Here is a 21,172-nt window from a genome sequence, read left to right on the forward strand (position 1 = left end):
CCTTTGAGTTTGTTTATGTAGTGGATTGCATTGATGGATTTCCGTATAATGAACCAACCCTGCATCCCTGGGATAAAGCCTACTTGATCATTGTGGATGATCGTTTTTATGTGTTCTTGGATTCGGTTGGCAAGAATTTTATTGAGTATTTTTGCATCGATGTTCATAAGGGAAATCGGTCTGAAGTTCTCTTTCTTTGTTGGACCTTTGTGTGGTTTTGGTATCAGCGTAATTGTGGCTTAGTAGAAGGAATTGGGTAGTGTTCCTTCTGTTTCTATTTTGTGGAATAGTTTGAAGAGTATTGGAGTTAGGTCTTCTTTGAAGGTCTGATAGAATTCTGCATTGAAACCATCTGGTCCTGTGCTTTCTTTGGTTGGAAGACTTTCTATGACCCCTTCTATTTCTTTAGGGGTTATGGGACTGTTTAGATGATCTATTTGGTCCTGATTTAATTTTGGTATTTGGTATCTGTCTAGGAAATTGTCCTGTAGGACCTCCTTTTGGGGAGACCCCCACTCCATTCTCGGGATAGCATACACCCAAGGAAACACAAGAGACGGACTTGATGCAAATGCATGAGGTAGTTTATTATCAGAGCTCTGGATCTACACATATCTCACACAGGAGACAGTGGAGTCGACCCTGAGGCTCAAAAGTTAGGGGTTTATATAGGAAAAGCCAGGGGATTTTGGCGCAGTTACACATGATTTGCTGATTCAAACATTGGCGGGGGATTCTGGCGCGCAGGGTGGTTTTTTTTCCGCATACGTGCAGATCGGGCCATCAGCAATGTAGGAGGGCGGTTTATTTTTGTTAGCAGGAAGGTCATTTTAAACTGCATCCAAGGACAGGAGACAGGAGACTCCAGTTCAGATAGTGTATGACCCATAGGAGTTTTCCCAGGCATGCCCCCTATCTTTTATGGCCGGTCTGTTTGTGGAATGGCTCAACCACAACCTTGCTTCAAGCTTGTCCAACGTGCCCCGGCTCTAGTCTGCTTGCTGCCTCAACTATGGATTCTGAAAAGTCCCAACTCCCTTAATTTCCCCTCTTCTTTTTTTGTTAGGAGTTCTAATCTTAGAACTATAGAGTTAAATCTCTGACTCTATATATTCTGGATTGTCTTGTCCTAATCTCTGATATTGTTGGCATAGCATAAGAATCTGCACAGCACTTATATATTCTCTAATAAAAACTATTAACTGGTTAATTATACAGGTTCCAATTGTAAGCAAAGGGAGTAAAATTATAAAGGGTCTCATCAAAGCAGAAAGCAGGGTGGTCAAGAGTACAAGATAAGGGCCTTTCACCAAGTCTCAAGGTATTTTGCACAGTGGCGTCTAAGATAGACAGAATCCCCAACTTGGAAACGGTGTGGGACTTCTAAGTCTCCTCCTGAGTAGGCCTCCCGGAGCTGCTTCTACACTTGCTGCCTCATCCACTCGAGCGCCTTGAGCTTAAAGACCAAAGTCATCTGCTATCCTTCCCTGGGAATCTGGATTAAGATGGCCATCAACCCCTAGGAACACACATATGGGATGATGCCCATCCTGATGGAATGGCCAGTTGGTCCCTGCATCCAGCCTTGCTTAAAGCCCGTTCTATTAAAAGAAAAGGAGAGCTGTTCAACAGCCATCAAGCCATGTGAGCTGAGAGATGAGATTTGGGAAGGACATGGACTTGGAACTCAAGTACTGTAAGAGACCAGAATGGACCAGAGGAGGGTTATGGAGGATATACAGGGCATCCTAGAGAAAACAGGGCATGATGGCTCCAGATGCAGAACCTGGGTCTGACACAGAAAAAGCCGCGTAGGCAGATGTCCAGGTCCCAGACACGGTGGACACAGCAGCACCACTGTCTGCACAAGAGACCCAGGGTGAGGGGCAGCTGAGGTGGAGGAGGAAGGAGAAGCTTCCTGCTGGACACTGTGAGTGGACGGATCAGGGTCACTGTCAGGGTGATCTGTGGTGTGACCCTCAATCTGTGAGGCATGTCTTTCTTCCTCAGCCCACAGAGAACTCCAAAGTGTCATGAACTAAGAAACACTTGGGATGTGGAGCTAACGTTGTTCCCTCATGTGGGTCACCCAGGAGGGTGGGAGGGGGTGGTTCCCTAGAGGTGGCTGTTGTGTTGTGTCAGTCTAACTCTGCTGCAGAAGGTGGGACTTTCACGTTCAGTTGCTGAGTATAACAGGCAGGCAGCTGCTTCTTCCTGGGATCCTGATGTGTAGTTAGTGAGCTGAAGCACACAGGAAGGAGGGCTGGGATCCCTGTCAGCTCAGCCATAGGTAGATCGTTTGTAACTTAGGGAGTCTCTTAAGCTCCCCTACCTGCTCATCCTCCCTGCAACTCTGGAAGACAAAGATCATGGTCAGACATCAGCCCAGGATACAGTCTAGACTTGAAACCTGTTCGCTCTGGTTGTCCTTCTCTCCTTCTCTGCCATAAGTGAAGGGACTCTGACCAGCTTGAGCACAGTAAGCCTGGCTCTGTCAGTCCTCACCCATCTCCCCAATTCCCCCTTCTTGCTAAACACCATTAGATTGCATTCCTGAAGCAAGTCCCCAAGGTCTATTCCCTTAAACAGCAAATCCCTCCTCTTGACACTGACCACCAAGATGCAGCTTGTCCCACCATGAGACAAACACTCCTTTGCCCCTACCTGGGTCCCTTCCCCATTCTCTCTCAAACTCTATCTCCTCCATTTCTCTCTTATCTCTGTCCTCTGACCCCCTGGGACAAACAAATCTCCTTTGTGCAGAGAATTGGTCTTCGGGGTCCTGAGCCAATACTTTTGTTCCAATAACCACAAGAAAGAATAGAGGCCTCTCACATGACATCACCAAGCTTCCCAGGGCTCTGCTCAAGTGGGAGAGTGCCTGAGACCTCAGTAGCAGCCTCAGGCTCAGAGCAGAGTGTTGTGGTTCAGCACTCTCCAGACCCTGCAGGTCATGTGCCCTGTGCACACTGAGGTTGGCCCTGCATAGTTTTTGCTAACAAAGTCATATGGGACAAATAATGGCTTGTGAGATTCAAGGTGCCCAGGAGTAGTGACACAGTGTCTCTGAGCATGAGTCTGTGTGAGCTCTTGGAGAACCTGACTCTTGTTCTGTGAAGCAGGCTGGGTAGGCAGGTGGAAGCATTGTTCCTCTGGGCCTGTCATGTTCTCTGCCCAGACTATGAGGTGTTGAGAAGACAGGTTGTCCTCTGTCTGGGTGGGTAGGGGATCTGTGTGGGTCACAGAAAGACAGGTTGAACAATCACGTATACAGCACTATGGGCCCATTATGGGCCCTTTAATCAGGATGTCAAAGGCCAGACCACAGGTGTGAATAGAGGAGATGATCTGTCTCTCACAGCAGATAGTCCTAGAAAATTTTGAGATTATCTTTTTTGTTTGTTTGTTTTTGTTTTTTGTTTTGCTTTGTTTTTCGAGACAGGGTTTCTCTGTATACCCCTGGCTGTCCTGGAACTCACTCTGTAGACCAGGCTGGCCTCTAACTCAGAAATCAGCCTGCCTCTGCCTCCCAAGTGCTGGGATTAAAGGCGTGAGCCACCACTGCCTGGTGATTATTATCTCTTCATCCATAATATTTCCTTGAATGAGCTGTGTCCTCAGAAGCCATTACCTCAATATCCAAATAATGTCTCAGATCCCAGACAGCAGCAGGCCAATTGAGACAGTCCTCATTGGTGTGGGCACAATGTGGAAATGAGTGATATTTCCTGTGAGGGAAAAGGCTCAGCACAGTCCCAGAGCTCTGCAAGCTGCCTTTGGAGGCATTAGGAGAGGATGGGAAGGAGGGAAGGGGGGTGGGGCTGCAGAGGGCAGGTCCCTCTGCAAAGACTGAATGGGCTTCATCTTTTCCCTGGGAAGTGAGTAAACCTTCTCAGGTTCACTCTGTCCTGAGCCCTAGGAAGACGCCCTGCAGCCACTGGGAAGCAGGACTTGCTGAGAGCCTCTACCCTGCTCCACAGGGAGAGCTGGTGCACAGCTAGGGAAGGGAGGCGCCCAGCCTGGGCTTCCAGCCATCAGAGGGAAGGGCGGGGCCTCCACACTGCCTCCTGGCACACATGTGCACACAGCCAAGGGGCTTTTGTAGCAGATTATTAGGAGGCTTAAGGGAAGTGGGAGGGAGACCTGGCCTTTCCTGTCTCTTTTCCTTTCATTGCTTTTGTGGTACTAGACATCAGTCCCAGGACCTCTGCACTGAACAAGTGCTTTACCACTGGGCTATCCCAGCAGCTCAGAGTGACACAGACACAGGAAACTCAGAGTGCAGGTGTGTCACCCAAGTATAGGATCACACCAGAAGAGGGTCACACCAGATCCTAGCCTTGCTGTCTGACAGCCTCTGGGGGTCCTGTAGCCTCTGTTCTCATGAGATGAATGAAGACCAGCAACTGAAACTGGATTTGCCAGGGAATTGTCAGGGCCGCTGTGGGTAAGGGAGGGAAAGGAAGCTGTGTGTGTCCTGGCCACTGTCTGGCCTCACTCCTTCATCCCCACATGACAGAAGAACAGGTATCTGTACACTCAGTGTTCTGTACATAGGCAAAGCCGTCATGTCATCCAGTGAGCCTGTGCTGGTTATTCTCAGTGATGAAGAAGGCTGACCATGGAGATCCAAGTCTGGACCAAGGGCACTAGAATCTGCCTTGGAGTCAGGGCTTTGGATGGAGAGCCTGAAGGAGTGTTTAGATGTCTGCAGCTGTGCCCCTGGCATCTGTGAAAATCCTGTCTAGAGACAAACCAGAGGTAAAGCTGTGCTCAGCAAAGAAATAACACTCGTCTACCCAAGATGACTCTATACATCTTGAGACAAATCAGTCTGTGATTACAAGGTTTAATGAGGGGCTGTACTGAGATTTTGCAGATGAGAGACTGGCTAAGGAAGAGGTTTCAGCTTTCATTCCACAGTTCAGAGACAAGAGCAAGCCAGGAACAGAGCCCAAGACACTAGCGACCACACTTCCTCAAAGGGACATATTTGTGACTATAAGTTAAAATATTTCCTTACTGTCAGTTTTCTCTCTTTCATCAGCAGTGACCTCAGCTGGACAGAGGAAAGCACATGTAGTACCATGTAAATGTCTGCTGAGCCACAGGCCCAGCATGACCGGACCATGCCTCCATCTCTAAGTCTGGGGACAGAAGCAGGGCCCCCACTTGTAAGTTAAGAAAATCTGCTAGCAACTGCTCAGCGTGTTCTGTGACAACACAAGAGAGTCAGGCAAATGACTGCCACCTCAGTGCTCAGGACTCGGCCAATGCCAGTGGTCCAGAGGATGCAAGTGACTGCTTTTACTCCGTTTTTCAAGACCAGCCAGTTAACGTTTACTGGACACAAGACTATAGAACATAAGAGGAGAAGATTCCATTGATTTGAGACTCCACCTTGGCCAGCAACCATCCACAGACTGAGAAGGAGCTGAGAGCCCTGTGCCCAGTCTCCTGTCACAAAAGTGCTGACTTCATCTCCACTGCACACAGTGTTTGACCCCGTGTGGGAGCTGCCTTGACTCTCACTCTTGCTCTCTCCCACTTTCTGCTCCCAAAGCTTCCTGACTTCTCATTGCTTGTCCTGTGCAGCCCTCCCTGACCACACCCACCCTGTTACCCTCCCATTCCCCACACTCTAGATCACTCTGATTGTCCCTTTTTAATTTCTTTTATTTCTCACATGTATATTGCAAGGTAAAAGACAATCTGAAAGGTAGCAGAGTATATGATTACAAATGTATGGCACTCTAGACACTTGTTAACACCCACAGATATTGTTTAGCACTAGCAGTGAACTCTATACTGCAGTCAATAATCAGTACTGTGGTACACGCACATAAATCCCAACACTTAGGAAGAGCATCACAAGTTTCTGGTCTACCTAGAAATTCCAGGCCAGTTGCATGATAAAGCCATAATCAATTAAAAAAGCCATAAAGAATACTTTCTGCTTTTGTAATTTGAAAGTGCTCCCCAGATCCCTTAAAAAAATCTATGAAAAAAAGTACAGCAAAACAAACCCACTAAAGCAATATTATTTCTCAGATAGCTAAGCATTTAGCAAACCCAGCACAAGACCATGAGGAGATGGCAAAGATGTTAGGATACAGCAGGGTGCTATGAGAGTGATGGATGGCAACTGGTCTGCAGATTCTCATCTGCTGGAAGTCTGATCGCCTTTTAGACTCCAGTTTCCTCTCCTGAGATCTCTGGCCACCTGCATTGACCTCCCTCTGCTCAGCCAGAGACATTCAAACTCCTCAACAATCTTTTCCATGGACTTGACCTCAGTTTCCCTTGTTACAGTATGACTATGCTGTCCCCACCACTGTATACTTCATCTCCTCTGAACTCTGAGCTGCGTGGAGGGGTCACTGAGGCGGGTCTCCCTTCAGATCCTTGTAGATCTTCTCAAATACCCGCAGCTTCTCCCTCAGCTTGTGAGCCAGGTGCCGCAGTGCCCCAGCTGACTCTGTTTTTGCCCCATTATACAGATCCTTTGATTCATTCACAAGGTGATACACATCCCAAGCAAGGAATAAACTTGTAAATCCTCCTGTTCTAATACTGGCTTCCCTGGTCATTAGGAGAAGACCCTGCACAGACATTTTTCCAGATGAGATGAATCTGGCAGTTCTGATAGTTTGGATCTCATCCTTGAGGGTTCTGAAGGCATCAACTACTTCCACTCCTTTATTACAGAGCTTGACTGTGATCTTAGGCACAATCTTTAGAATCTCCTTAAGTACATTCACACTGGCTCCAACCAGGCGACTGGCTTCAGATTTATCTGACAGACTGTTTGATTCTTCCACAAAGCTGCTAATAAGATTAGTCACAGATGCTACTGCTCCCAGACTCATGGAGGTTACTGAGAGTGCCAGACTGGCCCCTAATGTAAAGGGTGCTAGAACCAAACCAGTGAGGCCCAGGACTCCAGAGGTAGCACTAACAGAGCTGGACACCACATTGGTGATAGTGCAGCCCTTGTGCACCTGGTCAAGATGGTCAGCCAGGTCTTGGAGCTTCCTGATGTGGTCCTCAAGTTTCTTTTTCAACTGAGGAAACTCATGCAAAAACCGACGTTTCTGCTGCTCCCTTTGAATTCTGTTATTTTCATCTGTGGGCTCCTGTGCTAAATGCTTCTCCAGAGCATCACGCAGTGCAGCTGCCTCCTCACTGTGACAGAAATCAAGAGCATGAGGAAAGCAGCTTAATTTTTTTCATAAAAGCTTATTCAGTCTTTAACTTTATACAACAAAACCAACAAAAAATAATTTTATAGAAATCCACATTTTTCCATTCTACTGTGAACATTTGGTACATCCTGGATGCCCACTGTCTTTAGACCATAGGCGTCAGTGTATAAGGTAGAGTCAAGATGCCATAGTGAAAGGCACTTGATAAATGCCCCCCCTCAAGGTCAGTGCCACCGCTACCCATGGGAACCCTGTGATGAGCACAGGGTGTGGGATCAGAGCAAATACTCTTTACCCTGAGAACTGTGTGTTGTGAGGGATGCACCTTTCCCATGAGTGTCCCCTCTACTCCTGGATGCTGGGAAGTCATCTGTGTTCCCTGCAGCATGCAGCCTGCAGGAATGCCTGAGCTTGTCTGGGGAGCCCTGCAGCAGAATATACAGACTGAGTGTTCTAGGAGTGGATTCCTCCATCTGAAAGGCTCCCAGACCTGAGTAGTCAAGAGTTCCCAAGAGCTCCACATCTGGCCTCAGGGGACAGTACACAGTGACAGCACGCTTGCTTTAAGGCTTTGCACAGACCACCTGCATCTGTTGCACAAGTGTCAGCATTCAGGTTGGATTTGGGTCCCATCTGCAAGATACTTCATTAAATGTCCATAAGGACTTCCAGTGGGGAAATGAAGGGGCTGAGATACACTATTCACAAGAATTTCCTATAACAATATTCAACCTTAAAGAAGTAGATGCGATGGGGCATTTGGTGCCATTTCTGACCTCCTGAGCAACTAGAAACCTAAACCATTGACCTTAGGAAGATTTCCATGAGGCCCATATCCTGGAGTTGATCTGTTCTTGGTGTCCTCGTAAGGGATGGGCTGCCTTTGGTCCTCACTACCAGCTGACCCTGATTCCCAAACCCCTTGTGTGTGCAGGGTGGGTCCATCTCACTCCCCCGGGCCAACACTCCTGAGCAGTGTCCTCCCGGCTGCTGCAAGCTGTGTCAGGATGAATATCTTTCCTGGGGTCGGCTTTCTGGTATGCAGGAGTCATGTGATTTATCACACACTTGATGCAGGATACTTCATCCCAAGGACAAGAATTCTGAATCCTGAAGCTCTCTCAGCTCTCATTGGGGCTCATTTTAACCCCCTGTGCAATGTGAAGATAATCACCTATATGAGTTCTGTTTTTAAATTTTCCCAGTCATGTAGTTGGCTTAAAGTCAACTTTCATGAATAGGTGGTGTTAAAATGAGAAGGAAGGTTCACTGAGACTCTGTCCTCAGACTTTGACATTTAGCTGTTTCTGAGAATTTAAAAATAAAGCCCAAGCCAATCCTATTATAGCCTTGAGACCCTCCAGATTGTTTTGCCTGCTGCCTGCACTCTGCAGATGCCCAAAGTTGTCCCCTTCTAGGCTGGAGCTCACAAGATCAGTGGCTGCCTGGGGTGACTGGGAACAGGACACCTGCCACCAGTCTTGGTTCCACAATGACTGCCACTCTGCACTAGTTCCTGACTCCCAACATGGCAGATTCCTGTAGACAGAAGTCACCAGGCTAACAGACATCATAAATGATGACAGTGTCTCTTTGGAACAGCACAAGGCCATGTGCAAAGATGCAAAGGGCCCATCTATAGTAATTGGAAGTACAGAAATCACCTGAATTTGTTCAAGACAAAAGGGAAAGCATTTCCTCTGGTGTGTTGACATGGGGTCTTCTCAGATTCTTGACTTATGAGAATCATCCTCCAATCTCACTGACTGTGGGAGCTGTGTGTAGCCAACGTGCTCTTCCTGATATTCAGGGAGCCCTGTGTACAACAGAGGAAATCCCAAACTAACCCCTAAGGACTCTGCAGTCTTTAAGGACAGAGTGTGGAGGGCACACTCATTAGAAGCCCGGCACACACATGAGGCATGACATCAGAGCAGGGGGAAATGCCCCTTCTCCCTCTTATATGTCTTCCGCTGGGTCCATGACTAACATTCTATCTGTGCCTACAACTCTCCATCTCCCTCCAGCCCTGCTCCCCTAGCCTGCTACCTACATCTCCATTCCAGGGTCACTCAGTCTCTGACCCATAGCTGTGACCCTGGTCCTGTTCTCTCTGGGCTTTAGGCACGATGCTGGCACTTGGTTTCTTGGTTGCTTATCCAAGAGTGTCACCCCATCCTACTAGACTGAATTCTCATTCCTGTGAATCAGCATGGGGTTCTGGATCTCAGCGAGGACTCCAGTCAGGCTCCAACCCAGCTCTGCACCTCTGCACTGTGGGCTCTCTGCCTCCTCAGCCCACAGAATGTTGATACAGCTCCTCAGATGGGAGGAAGGGGACTGAGTCAGAACCTGGAACATGGCTTGTTTAGTGTTTATTTTCCTCATTTGTCTCAAAATAAATCCTTGATTCCTCAGTCCCACAGGAGACCCTTGGACTTTGTCTCTTCTCACTTTCAAAATTAGCTTGCAAAACTGACTGTTGGGAGCACTCACTGTGTGCTGGCCTCATACTGAGAACCCCACTGTGTGGTGACCCCGTGCTGAGAGCCCCACCTGGATGATCCTATCTTTTCACACTACTGTTTCATGGTGGTGGGAATCAGGAAGTGGCAACTAACTTGTAAAGGTCACATAACTGGTAGATGGCAGAAATCGTCCTGGTACCTTGAGCAACATCTTCAAACAGCCTGAGGTGATTTTCACCAAGAATGACTTGTTTTAAACACTCCTCTCGGATAGTTGAGAATGAACGTTTTTATGCCAACCCCGGGAACTGTCTAGAGAGGGTCCACCTGACCAGGAAATAGCCCTCATTCTCCAGGTCTGGGGACAGCACTGAGTGCACCCTGCAGGTCACCTTGACAACCCTGCTCCTTCCACAAATCCATTCCAGGTTCCATCTTCAGTTATCAGGCTCCTCAGATCTGTTTTGATGAGTGATTCCGTGAGAAAATCAGTGAGTTCTTCCACACTGCGACGTACCACTATGAATCAGGAAAATAATGAGGTCAGATGACAGTGTGGGTCCTACGAACCTCTTATTATCTGGCCACCTTTCCACTCACCTTGATCTGACCTGCTAATCTGGAAGCATAAAGGTTAAAGTCCTTCCCTGAACCCATTTCCCTGCCCCCTGAGTCCTCTGGGGGCATGCCCAGCTGCCCAGAGCTGTGTACTATTACTTCTCCTAGCTACATTGTCCCACTATTTCTCTGTCTCCCACACCCCCGCCTCCCAATCCCAACTGCTCAGAGGCTTTCACTGACCCCTGAGCTCCACTGTCCAACCCAAGGCTACACAGCAGAATCCTTCTGCACCAGGATCACTGAGGTTACATCCCCTTCCAGTAACTGCTACACCAGAAAATCACCGGGACAACCAGATGACTTAAGGCCAGAGTAAGAACACAACCAACAAAACTAGAGCATCATGACACCTTCAGAGCACAGCTGTCCTACTACAGCAAGCTCTGGATATCCTAAGACAACTTAAGCAAAAAGAAAATAAAAAGATCTCAAATCCAATTTTAAAATGTTGATAGAGACTTTTCAAGAGGAAATGACAAATCCCTTAAAGAAATTTAGGAAAATACAATAAAATAGATATAGGTCTTTAAAGAGGAAACAAATAACCCTCTTAAAGAAATACAGGAAAATACAATTAAAAGGGTGAAGGAAATAAATAAAATTCTTCAAGACCCAAAAATGGAAACAAAATAATATAGAAAACACAAACTGAAGAAATCCTGAAGATAGAAAGCCTCAGGAATAGAATAGGAAGAACAGACACAGGATCACCATCCGAATAAAAGAGATGGAAGAGAGAATCTTAGGCACAGGAGACACGAGAGAAGAAATTGATGCATCGGTTTAAAAAAAAATTAAATCTAAAAAACTCCTTACACAAAACATCCAGGAAATCCAGGGTTGGAGGTTCAGTTATGACTCCAATGCAGACATAAAGGGCCTTAGGCTCAGTAAGCAAATGTGGAAACAGGAACTTTACAAAAGTTAAGTAGTGAAGAACAAACGAGTGGGTCTGGGGTCCTTTGGGCAATGAGATTCCAAGTGTTTGTCTTCTATCATCTCTCTGTCATTTCATTGTCACAGGTTCACACCTATCTCTGTATCTGCCTCCCCTTGTTTCTATCTTTTACTGTGACCATGTTCCACACATGCAGAGGAGACACCATGTGCACAGGAGTGACCCTGCTCCCTGTGCACACCAGAAAGAGGAGCTCACTGGACCAACTTGCCACATGTTCATCACGGACATTGGTTTCCATTGCAGAGAAATTACAGGCCACTTGTTGATGTCCCTTCATTTGAACCACCATGAGCCTCTTACATGTCGACCCTGTGGTGCCAGTGCCTTCAATGTGACTCTCAAGCTGCTAGTAGGTGCTCCATTATCTCATTGTGTCAGTAGAAGGATTTTTAATAAAGACAGAAAGAATGTCCGTGTATATTGAACAGGGGAAGGACTAGGGCTCTGTGAAACCAATGGAAAGGCATCCATGTCCACTTGGACTATTGCCTGGTTCCTGACTCTAACGCCATTATACAAAGTCAGCACTGCCAGGTTTGGCTGGCAGCTTGGGATGGACCCTTGTCATATTCAACTATATCCACAGCAGCTTTCTACTGAAGCAGTTCCTCTCTAGGAGTGAGAAAGACTGGGATATGTCCCCCTTCACAGCTAAGCCGGAGCTTCGCTCGTCTTGACCAGACTGCACCCTCCCACTGTCCCCCACAGGGCAGGAGCCTCTCCTTATTTCCTTAACCTCCTCAACTGTCACATCTGCTCTGAGACATGGAGCCTCCCAGGCCCAAATGCAAACTGTGAAGCACTTGGCATTTCTTCCTGTCCCACTTGCTCTTTTTGTTGTAGACAAAAGAGCATAGAGTCACTGGTAATACGTATCTGCAGTCAATGTTGTGCTGTGTTGACCTTTTCCCCACCCAAGAAATTAGTCCATTCCTTTACTCTAGCCTCATGTGAGTTCTTAGAATATGGGTAGGAAACACCTAGGTTTTTTGTCAACCGTGCATGGGACTGACCTCTTGCCCAGCTGCCAATAAAATCCTTGCATCCCTCTGAAATCTCATGACCAGCCTCCACCCTTCTGCACTGCTCAGCAGGACTGCCTTCCAGGGGCTCTGCTGACAGTATTCAACTGCATCTCTAGTCCAAAGTTCCAAAGTCTTCTGCATTCCTCACACAGATGTATATCACCCCCCCCCCCATTATCTTTCTATATAAAAGCAGGTGTAGTGGTTTGGATACGCTTGGGCCAGGGAGTGGCACTATTAACGGTGGTGGCCTTGTTGGAGTAGGTGTGCCCTTGTTGGACGAAGTGTGTTAATGAAAGGGTGGGGGCTTTGAGACCCAACTCCTAGCTGCCTGGAAGACAGTCTGCTCCTTAGCTTCTTTTGGATGGAGATGTAGAGCTCTTACCTCCCCCTGTGCCATGCCTACGTGGATTCTGCCTAGATCCTGCCCTGACGATGATGGATAATGGACTGAATCTCAGAACCTGTAAGCCAGCCTTTTATTAATTAAATGCTGTCCTTATAAGTGTTGCCTTGGTCATGGTGTCTGTTTACAGCAGTAAACCCCTAAGAAAGCAGAAAATATCTACTATTTGTGTGTGTGTATGTGTGTGTGTGTGAGAGAGAGAGAGAAAGAGAGAGAGAAAGAGAGAGAAAGAGAGAGAGAGAGAGAGAGAGAGAGAGAGAGAGAGAGAGAGAGAGAGAGAGAGTCAGGTTTTCTAAGAGCGCCACAAAAATAGATGTCCATTGCAGTAGAGAAGAGAGAGAAACAGGTGATAGAAATTAAGGGATCACATCTCAGCTGCAATTAAAAAGTATGAAATATAAATAAGAGGGCAAGACTGTTGCACCTTTTTTATTTAGCTATTTTATTTTATTTTTGAGACATGTTCTCATTATGAAGAGAGAATGAAACTTACTGTGTAGACCAGGATGGCCTTGAACTCACAAAAATACACCTACCTCAGCCTCTCAAGTGCTATGATTAAGTATGCACACCACACACAGCAGGGTCATTTACTCTAAAGTCCCACCCCCAGGGACGGATGTCCTCCAGTGAGGCTCCATGGCCTGTGAGTTCCATAATCTCCCCAAATAGCAACACCAACTGGAGTTCAAGTGTTCACAGGCATGAACCCTGTGTGGGTTGCACACTCATGACAGCATGTTTACACGCACAATGACCACACCCAGGTGGGTGACTATGACCTAAAGGACCTGGTTAGGACCAGGAAACGTTGAGGCCTCTCCATTTCCGTTGGAACCCTTGGGAGACAGAAACACACAGAGAAGGAGAAAGTGACTACCTTTCTTGCTCTCTTGAGAGTACCCAGCTCCAGCCATCTGATTTTGACAGGTTTTTTTTCTTGCTCCTCTCCAGGTGTGCACGCTAGAGGGAGGAAAAGAAAACAAATGAATAAACAAAAACCAGGATGAGTCACCATGGAGACCACTGCAGAGAAGTGAGCTGTAAAGGGGACAGTCACCTGCTCCTCCAGGGGACCCTGCACTTCCACTTAGAGGTGATAGCCATCTGGCTCTCCCTTCTCCCCTCATCCTGGCCAAGTCAGAGCCCTGCTGGCTGTCCTGCTAACAGCCATGTGGATGTGACCTGCTAGGGACATGGCCATGAAGAAAAACATCTATATCATCTACACACAGGAGGGATGGTAAGAGATGTCCTGACAGTTACTAGGTGGGAACACATGCAATTGATGACAATAGTAAATATTTTCTGTGTGTCTGAGACACAGAGCTTTGCCTACACACTTTATTAGTTTCCAGCATCATTGATGAGATGAAGACCTCCTCTGAGCGTTATTGTCATGTGGAGGAATGGCTGTGACGTTTGTGAATTGGACAGTAGTGCTACACCAGGAATTTGACCTGAAGTGTTATGAATGTCACCCCGCCTGTTAGATACGGATTTTCACTCTCTTGAGCCCCCATCACCTTCTCCTGCTCTCCCCATGTGACTGAGAGGGGCATTTTGACTGAAGCATCTCGCCTGAATCAGGGCCTGTGCCTCATGACAAGGGTTAATTCATGAGTGACATATTGCTCACCCAGGGGCCACACCTTCTCCTTATTCCTTCAGGATCCAGCATCCCCTGAGAGCTGGAGGCCTGTCAGACATTGTCCCTCTGTCAGCTCTGGAACCATGCAGTCATCTGCCCCTTCTCTAAATCTTCAACCTTAGGCAGTTTCTTTCTTCCTTCCTTTCTTTTTTTAAGATTAATGTATATGAGTACACTGATTTCAGACAAACCTGTGAACAGCACTAAAAGAACACTCTCATAAAAAATAAAACCCATCTTTACTGGAAGGGGAGGATTATTTACTCTAAGATAGTTCAAGAAGCAAAATGACAGGATCACAGAGCATCCACATTGAAGTTTTCCACAGACTAAGGCTCACTGTTGATTGATTAAATTGTGTGAACCTTAGTCCACACGGGCAGTGCACCCATGAGTGACTGACAGTCTCCCTAGATTTACAGTGCACAGCGGCCTTCAGCAGACAGCAGATCTCACCTGCACACTGGGGAACCTCAGCCCTGGAGAGAGAGGCTGAGGGCAGAAGCTGAGGCTTCACACGCATTCCCTAGTTCCAGCTAAAATCAAACCTCACTAGTGCTGTTTGTGGTGTGTAGCTAGGGCTGCAGTTCCGTGGTGGAAAGCCCACAGTGTACAAAGACTGGACACAATCCCTACTGATGCAAAGACAAGATGACCAGTTTGTGAGCAGAAGTTCAAGTTCCCTTGTGATTATGTTCTCTTCAGAGTTGGGGGACTCCAGTGAGTGTGGTCAGAGCCTGTCAGGCAGCAGAGGGACAGTTATCAGCTCCCAGCCTCAAGGACAGTGAAAGCACATGGTGACAGCCAGAGGTGGCAGGGGCTCTTACACTTGTACTGCTAGATACTCTCAGTCTCCGTGAAGCATAACACACGCTATTTGTTTAATGACATTGAAGTGTGGGCCATTTGCCCCTGTTCACCTCACCTCCCTGGCTGAGCCAGCCTGTACCTCCCCTGGAGCGCCTTCCCTGCCTTCCAGCCACTGGCCTGTTCTTCTGGTTGTTGGCCTTTAGTCTAGGCTCCGCCCCACAGTTAGTCTGGGCTCTCTCCCCATTCCCTCCCCCACCCCCTCTCTCCAAGTACTCCTGGCCAGCCTCCACTTCTCTGCTCCTCTAGTACCTCACTCTCTGTCTTTCTCTCAACTCTCCTCCCTATGCCCTGAATAAACTCTATTCTTTACTATACCTTCCTCATGTGGCTGGTCCCTCAGAGAGAAGGGATACCTCAGCCTGGGCCCACAGAGGCAACCACTTCCCCCACACATGACTGCACATCCACCAAACATACCCCTCCCCTTCTTCTCTTTTTCTTTTTATAAAAGACAACTCTGGTCCTTCACTCTCTCTTCAGACTTGTGGCATCTGAGGGACTCAGTGGTTTCTCTACCACTGCACAGCCTTCCTGGAAACCACAGGTGGAGAGCAGCCTCTTGGGGCTCTCAGAAGGGCAGGCAACCCTAGCTCCAAAACAGAGTCCTAGTGAAGGGTAACAAAGCCCACCTCACACAGTGCTCAGAGCAGAGAGGTAACAGCCCAGTCTCTGGATGGAAGACTAATCCTGTGGAGTTAACCCTTCCTCCTCTGCTTCACTAGAGCTCACTTCCCTGCAGTCTGCCCTTCTGTGAGGTATGACCTGTGTGGTGGCCCTGGGGACTACAGAGCCCATTCTCTGTCCATTACCTGCTTCCCCTCCACACCTGCCCACACAAGACAGCCTTGGCTTCACCCTCTGTCCTCCACAGGCTAGGCAGAGGCTAGGTGAGAACCAAGGAGTGATGTCTCTCACCTACCTGTTCAGCCTCCTTGAGGCACCTCAGAACAGTCACTGTCTGTTATGCCTCCGGTTTTCCTCAGGACTGAACACTGCTTAGCCAGGCAAAGCTGTTCTGAAACCAATTAGTTTTTCTGTATATGTTAATCAAAACCTCTTTCTCTGTGCTTCAGTAAGCTCACCCCAAGGCCAGCGCGGCTGACGGCTCTGTGGTCAAGCCTCCTCTACTTCCTTTCCTGTTTTGGTCCTATGTAAAATGGCTGAGCACTGACGAAGAGTTGTCTTCCTGCTAGGGACCTTTCCCCTTCAGCTGCTGAGCCTGTGACCATTGTCCATCTTCCCTGAGCTCACCCACACGCGGGGCTGTAACCCTTCTCCTCCAGAGCCACTGAGAGGATGAACATGTGGGGAGAGAATGCTCCTGGACTCACCAAGGAATCTTCCTGCAGCCCGTTTGGATTTGTCCCCGCTGTCCTCAGCTGTGTGGATCCAGTCGCCAGCTGCCCCTCTGAGACACACCCAGACACAAGCTCTGGACCTGATATAACCAGGAACCGGAAGTGAATGACAAATCTCTGGTTTGTGGCTCCTCAGACAAAACCAATCCTCTGGTCATGATGCCAGGTTCCACCCTGCTGAGCAGCTGCGGATGTGGATTTTGCAAGAGCTTCTCTGGCCTGCATAGGATAGAAACTTAACCAAGAATGAAGGTCAGCGATGGAGCTTATCTCAGTTTCAATTTCCAAGAAAAAGGAACACAGTTATTACCGAGATGGCATCAGATGCTTGGTGTTAAAAGGGGGACCTTGTTTTACTTGGATTTTTGGGTGGGGAATAAACTTGGTACTTTCTATCTTCGTGGACCAGTTTCCCACCCCACCCCCTCTGAAATGTTTGATGTTTGGACCAGAGCCATGCTCCCTGCCATGATGCTCATGGACAAACCTTCGGAAAGTGTAAGCAAGCCCCCAGTTAAATGCTTTTATAAGTTGCCTTGTTCATGGTGTCTTCTCACAGCAATAGAACAGTAGCTAAGCCACCTTGTCAAACTCCTGAAATTTTCTATAGAATATGATCCCTCATTCCTGTCTGATACTGTGCATGTACTCTTGAATACATAAGGAGCAAAGGCCATTCTTAGGGACACACAGACATCAGACAAGGGACAACAGACAGAGGCAGTTGGAAGTTACACAGAGAGAAGTAGATAGTTCAAATGGGGCTTGCTCTTGGTTTAGTTGCAGAAGGCAAGATTTGGTTTGTTTGTTTTTTGTTTGTTTGTTCATTTGCAGAGACAAGTTTCCTGTGTGTAACTAGGCCTGGATGTCCTGGACTTCCTTTGTATATCAGGCTAGCCTTAAACTCACAAAGATCCACCTGTATCTGCCTCCTGAATGTTTGGGTTAAAGGCGTGTGCCATGATGACCAGCTTGAAGTCAGGATTCTTTAATGGGTGTTACCACAGGGCTTCCCACTGAGACCTTGTCTTAGGCCAATGGCAGGTGGTAGGGGAGAAATAGGTGAAGTTGCTGACGTGTCTTCCCATGCTGGACATTTCATGGCTACAGTTTTGGTTCCTATTTTCTGTGGCTTTGCCAGTTCATCAGCTAAGGTCAAAAATGCTGATTGGTGGGGGAAAGGGAAGCTGGGTGGACCACTGAATTGATATGTGAATAAAAGCCTGGGGTTTGGGATGTGAGAGCTGAGATGTCTGGTGATCTTCACAAAGCTGTCAGCTTGTACCCATGATTTGTCTTCAAGTCCGTGTTCCTTCAGAACCTCTCTCCTAACCGAGGCTGGTCCCTGGCAACCAACAGTCTATAAGGTCTTCTCTAGAGATAAAATTAATCAGAACAAAGGTCCTCTGATCCAGTTTAAATACATCCTTAGTGTGTCTTTCTGATGTGTCAATCAGGAGGAATGGGAGGGGAGAAGTTTGATTATCTCTGTAATGGAAAAGCTGGAGTTGTCCTCCTCACCGCCCCAGAATTGCAGCCAATCAGAGGTCAGCAAAGGGCAGGCTGTCTGCTCCTTTCTCCCTGAGGCCTTTACTGTCTGGAAATTGAAACCTAGTGTGCTGGCTGTTCTGGGCTGTCAACTTACTACATTCGGAATTAACTAAAACCTGAAAAGAAGGGGCACACCTGTGAGGGACATTTTTTTTTATTTGAAGAGGAAAGATGTATTTCTAATTTAAATCATTGAGGTGGAAGTCATACCTTTAATCCAATGCTTGAGGCAGAAAGACACAACTTCAATCCAGATCTTTTGAGCAGGGAAAACCCACTTCTACTCTGGGCCGTGCTTCTTACTGGAAGCCTGCACAGGACATGGAAGAAGGAAGCGTTTGTTGTTTGCCTGCTTGCTCTCATCTTGTCAGCAAGTTCATTCTTTCTCTGGCATTTCAGCCTCAGAGTCCCTTCACCATGGTGGTCTGCACGGGGATTCCTTTCTCACCCTTGGGATGGGCAGGCCTCCACTTCAGCCGCCAGGTAAAACCATTCCCTAGACACTGCACCTCCTGTCCTCTGCTCACCACCTAGTGCATGATCTTGGGTCTGGGTCTCCTGGAATTGGCTGTAGAACTTCAACCATTTTCATAAGAACTTCTGGCCTCAGAAACCCATCCCCAGGCTCCAAGCTTACAGACCGAGGAAGACAATCAGTGCAGTGACAGGGAAGCCTCTTGCCTGAACTCAGCTCAAACTATTCAGTGATGTGTTCAGTACACTGGAGGGTTTAGGTCTCATTTACATACATGTCCTAGTTATAGGAAGGCTAGACCCAGCGTCCACAGACTCCACCTCCAACAGACATGCCCACTGAGACATTGACCAACCACCAAGAAGAAACTCGGGGCTTCAGACATCCCTTCATCTAGACGCCCACCAACCACAAAGCTGACCGTCTGAGTGACCTGCCACCCCGGGGAACCTGGCACTCTGCAGCTTGCTCTCTTTGGCTCCTCAGCTCCCACCTACCTTGGAGGACCAACAGCTCAGCCTAAGTCACTAACTCTGCATAAGTCACTGAACTGCTCCTTCATGAAAAAATAATACTTTTTAGCCCAATAAAATTGGAAGCAATATTCCAGTTTCACCTGTGTCTGGGTGTAGATGATTTTCTTGGATGATAATGGTTTCACTGGGGCTGTGTTTGCTTAGACCCTGTGCCAGTCAGACTGCAACAATGGTGCCAGCATTTGGGAAGTAAAGGCACACGCGCGCACGCACACACACACACACACACACACACACATATACACACACACTTCAAAAAATGCATACCTAAACCTATTTTTCTTATAAAGCATACATAGTAACACATACATAATAATTCATACTGTGGTGCTAGTATACTTAAGAAACTGGATGCGTGTTTACTCCACATGACTTCCCTTTCCAGCAGAGGTGCTGGGTTACTGGGGTCTCAGAGCAGGAAAAGAAAACAGAAACCTTGGCAAGTCGTGCTGTTGCATGTCTTTCATTGCATGTACTTGGCAGGCAGAGGCAGGGTGGATCTGTGAGTTGAGGCCAGCCACAGCTTCATAGCAATTTCCAAGGCAACCAGGGCTACATAATAGGGAGACCCTGTCCCCAAAACAAATTTAAATAAAAGGAAGAAAAGAAGGAAAGAAGTGGAAAACAGAAACCTCAGCCACAGTAATCCCGGAATTCAGAAGGTGGGAGCAGAAGAACAGAGATCTCAAGGCCAGCCTGGGCTACGTAAATGAGAGCTCATCTCAAACACGTGACACAAAAACATCAGCAAGAAAACAGTAACCCCTTCCATAGTGTGAGCCGCCAACATGCAGACTTAGAAGAAGGGGAAGATTTCCAAAATTAACAGTGGATTTCAGAGGGCTGGGGAGTGAGGGAATGTAACTAGCCCAGGATGCATGAAGTTTGGGGTTCTGTTCCCAGCACTGCATAAACTAGGTCAGGTTGTGCTCACTGTAATCCTTCACTCAGGAAGTGGAGTCAGGAAGATCAATTCAAGGTCATTTCTAACCACCAATCAAGATGGAGGACAGCCTGGGCTATATAAGTCTGAGGCTTTGTCTCAACGCTCTCTCTCTGTCTCTGTCTCTGTCTCTGTCTCTGTCTCTCTCTCTCTCTCACACACACACACGCACACGCACACGCACACAATCCTTTTGTACCATGAAGAATGAAGCCGGCAGAGAGGAAAGAAGCCTGCAGAAAGGGAAGCTGTAGCTTACATTAAACAACTTAACTCAGCTGAGGAGTCCAGACAAGAAAACAGGTCTGCTGTGATTTGAACAGTAGATAGGCAACACTGACTCCTGGTGGTGGGTACCAGCAATTTCATCTTGTTAACTTCCTGTGTGTCAGTCAGTCATGCCTCTTTATGCCTACCTAGCATGTGTGTGCAAGACTCTTTGTACCTACCTACTGATTGAGTTCCTGCCTGTGAGAGATTGTTGGAGGTAAGAGGTTGTTGTTAGGTATCTGCCTCTCTTGTCTGCCATCTTAGTTTTTGACACAAGGTCTCTCACTGAACCTGGAGCTTGTTATTTGGACAAGAACAGCCAAGTGAGCTCCCAGGATCCACTTACCTCTGTCCCCTGGTGCTGAGATCTCAGACAGGCCACAAACCCTTGTTTTTTTTACAGGGGTTTATTCATCCAAATTTACTCTTGTGTAGCCAGAGGATTCAAGACCAGACTCAGCTACAAAGCAAGTGGGAGCCTAGTCTGGGTTACCCAAGACTTTCTCAAAACAAACAAACAAACAAACAAACAAGCAAACAAAGGCTTAGGCAGATGACTCAATGTGTAAAGTGTTGCCTGAGTTCAGATTCCCAATGTACACACAAAAGGTGAGCTTGGGGCACCTACCTGAAGCTTCAGCACTGTGGGATAGAAACAGACACAAACTGACAGACTGACATCCATGCATATATGTATAAAAATGATCTTTATCCTGGTGCTGGTGGTTCTGTAAGAATCCATGACTTGTGAAGGATGATATCCCTGACTCAAATATAATGCAGCAGCAAAGATCATTTACTTTGTGAAGAAGCTGCATTCACTTGTCTGGAT

General features: G+C 47.4%; 1 protein-coding gene across 16 annotated transcripts in view; it reads right to left on the reverse strand.

Moving 5' to 3' along the window:
* Positions 1-5,655: 5,655 nt before the first annotated feature.
* Positions 5,656-21,172, reverse strand: part of LOC127668176 (apolipoprotein L3-like) — a 124,529-nt gene continuing 109,012 nt past the window's right edge. For 4 of the 16 annotated variants that reach the window (XM_052161666.1, XM_052161665.1, XM_052161667.1 and 1 more), the window contains exons 3-5: positions 13,567-13,617; positions 10,066-10,192; positions 6,246-7,185 (exon numbers count right to left, since the gene is read on the reverse strand). In XM_052161666.1, coding sequence (XP_052017626.1) covers positions 6,378-7,185; positions 10,066-10,192; positions 13,567-13,603 — 972 coding nt within the window. In that variant the 5' untranslated portion in view covers positions 13,604-13,617 and the 3' untranslated portion in view covers positions 6,246-6,377. Of the gene's footprint in view, positions 7,186-10,065; positions 10,193-13,566; positions 13,650-14,325; positions 14,437-16,126; positions 16,317-16,538; positions 16,668-21,172 lie in introns of those variants that run through there. The other 12 variants (XM_052161662.1, XM_052161660.1, XM_052161653.1 and 9 more) reach the window with 7 other exon arrangements.

This window comes from Apodemus sylvaticus, chromosome 17 (genome assembly GCF_947179515.1).
Source record: "Apodemus sylvaticus chromosome 17, mApoSyl1.1, whole genome shotgun sequence".
NCBI classification, from domain to species: Eukaryota; Metazoa; Chordata; class Mammalia; order Rodentia; family Muridae; genus Apodemus; species Apodemus sylvaticus.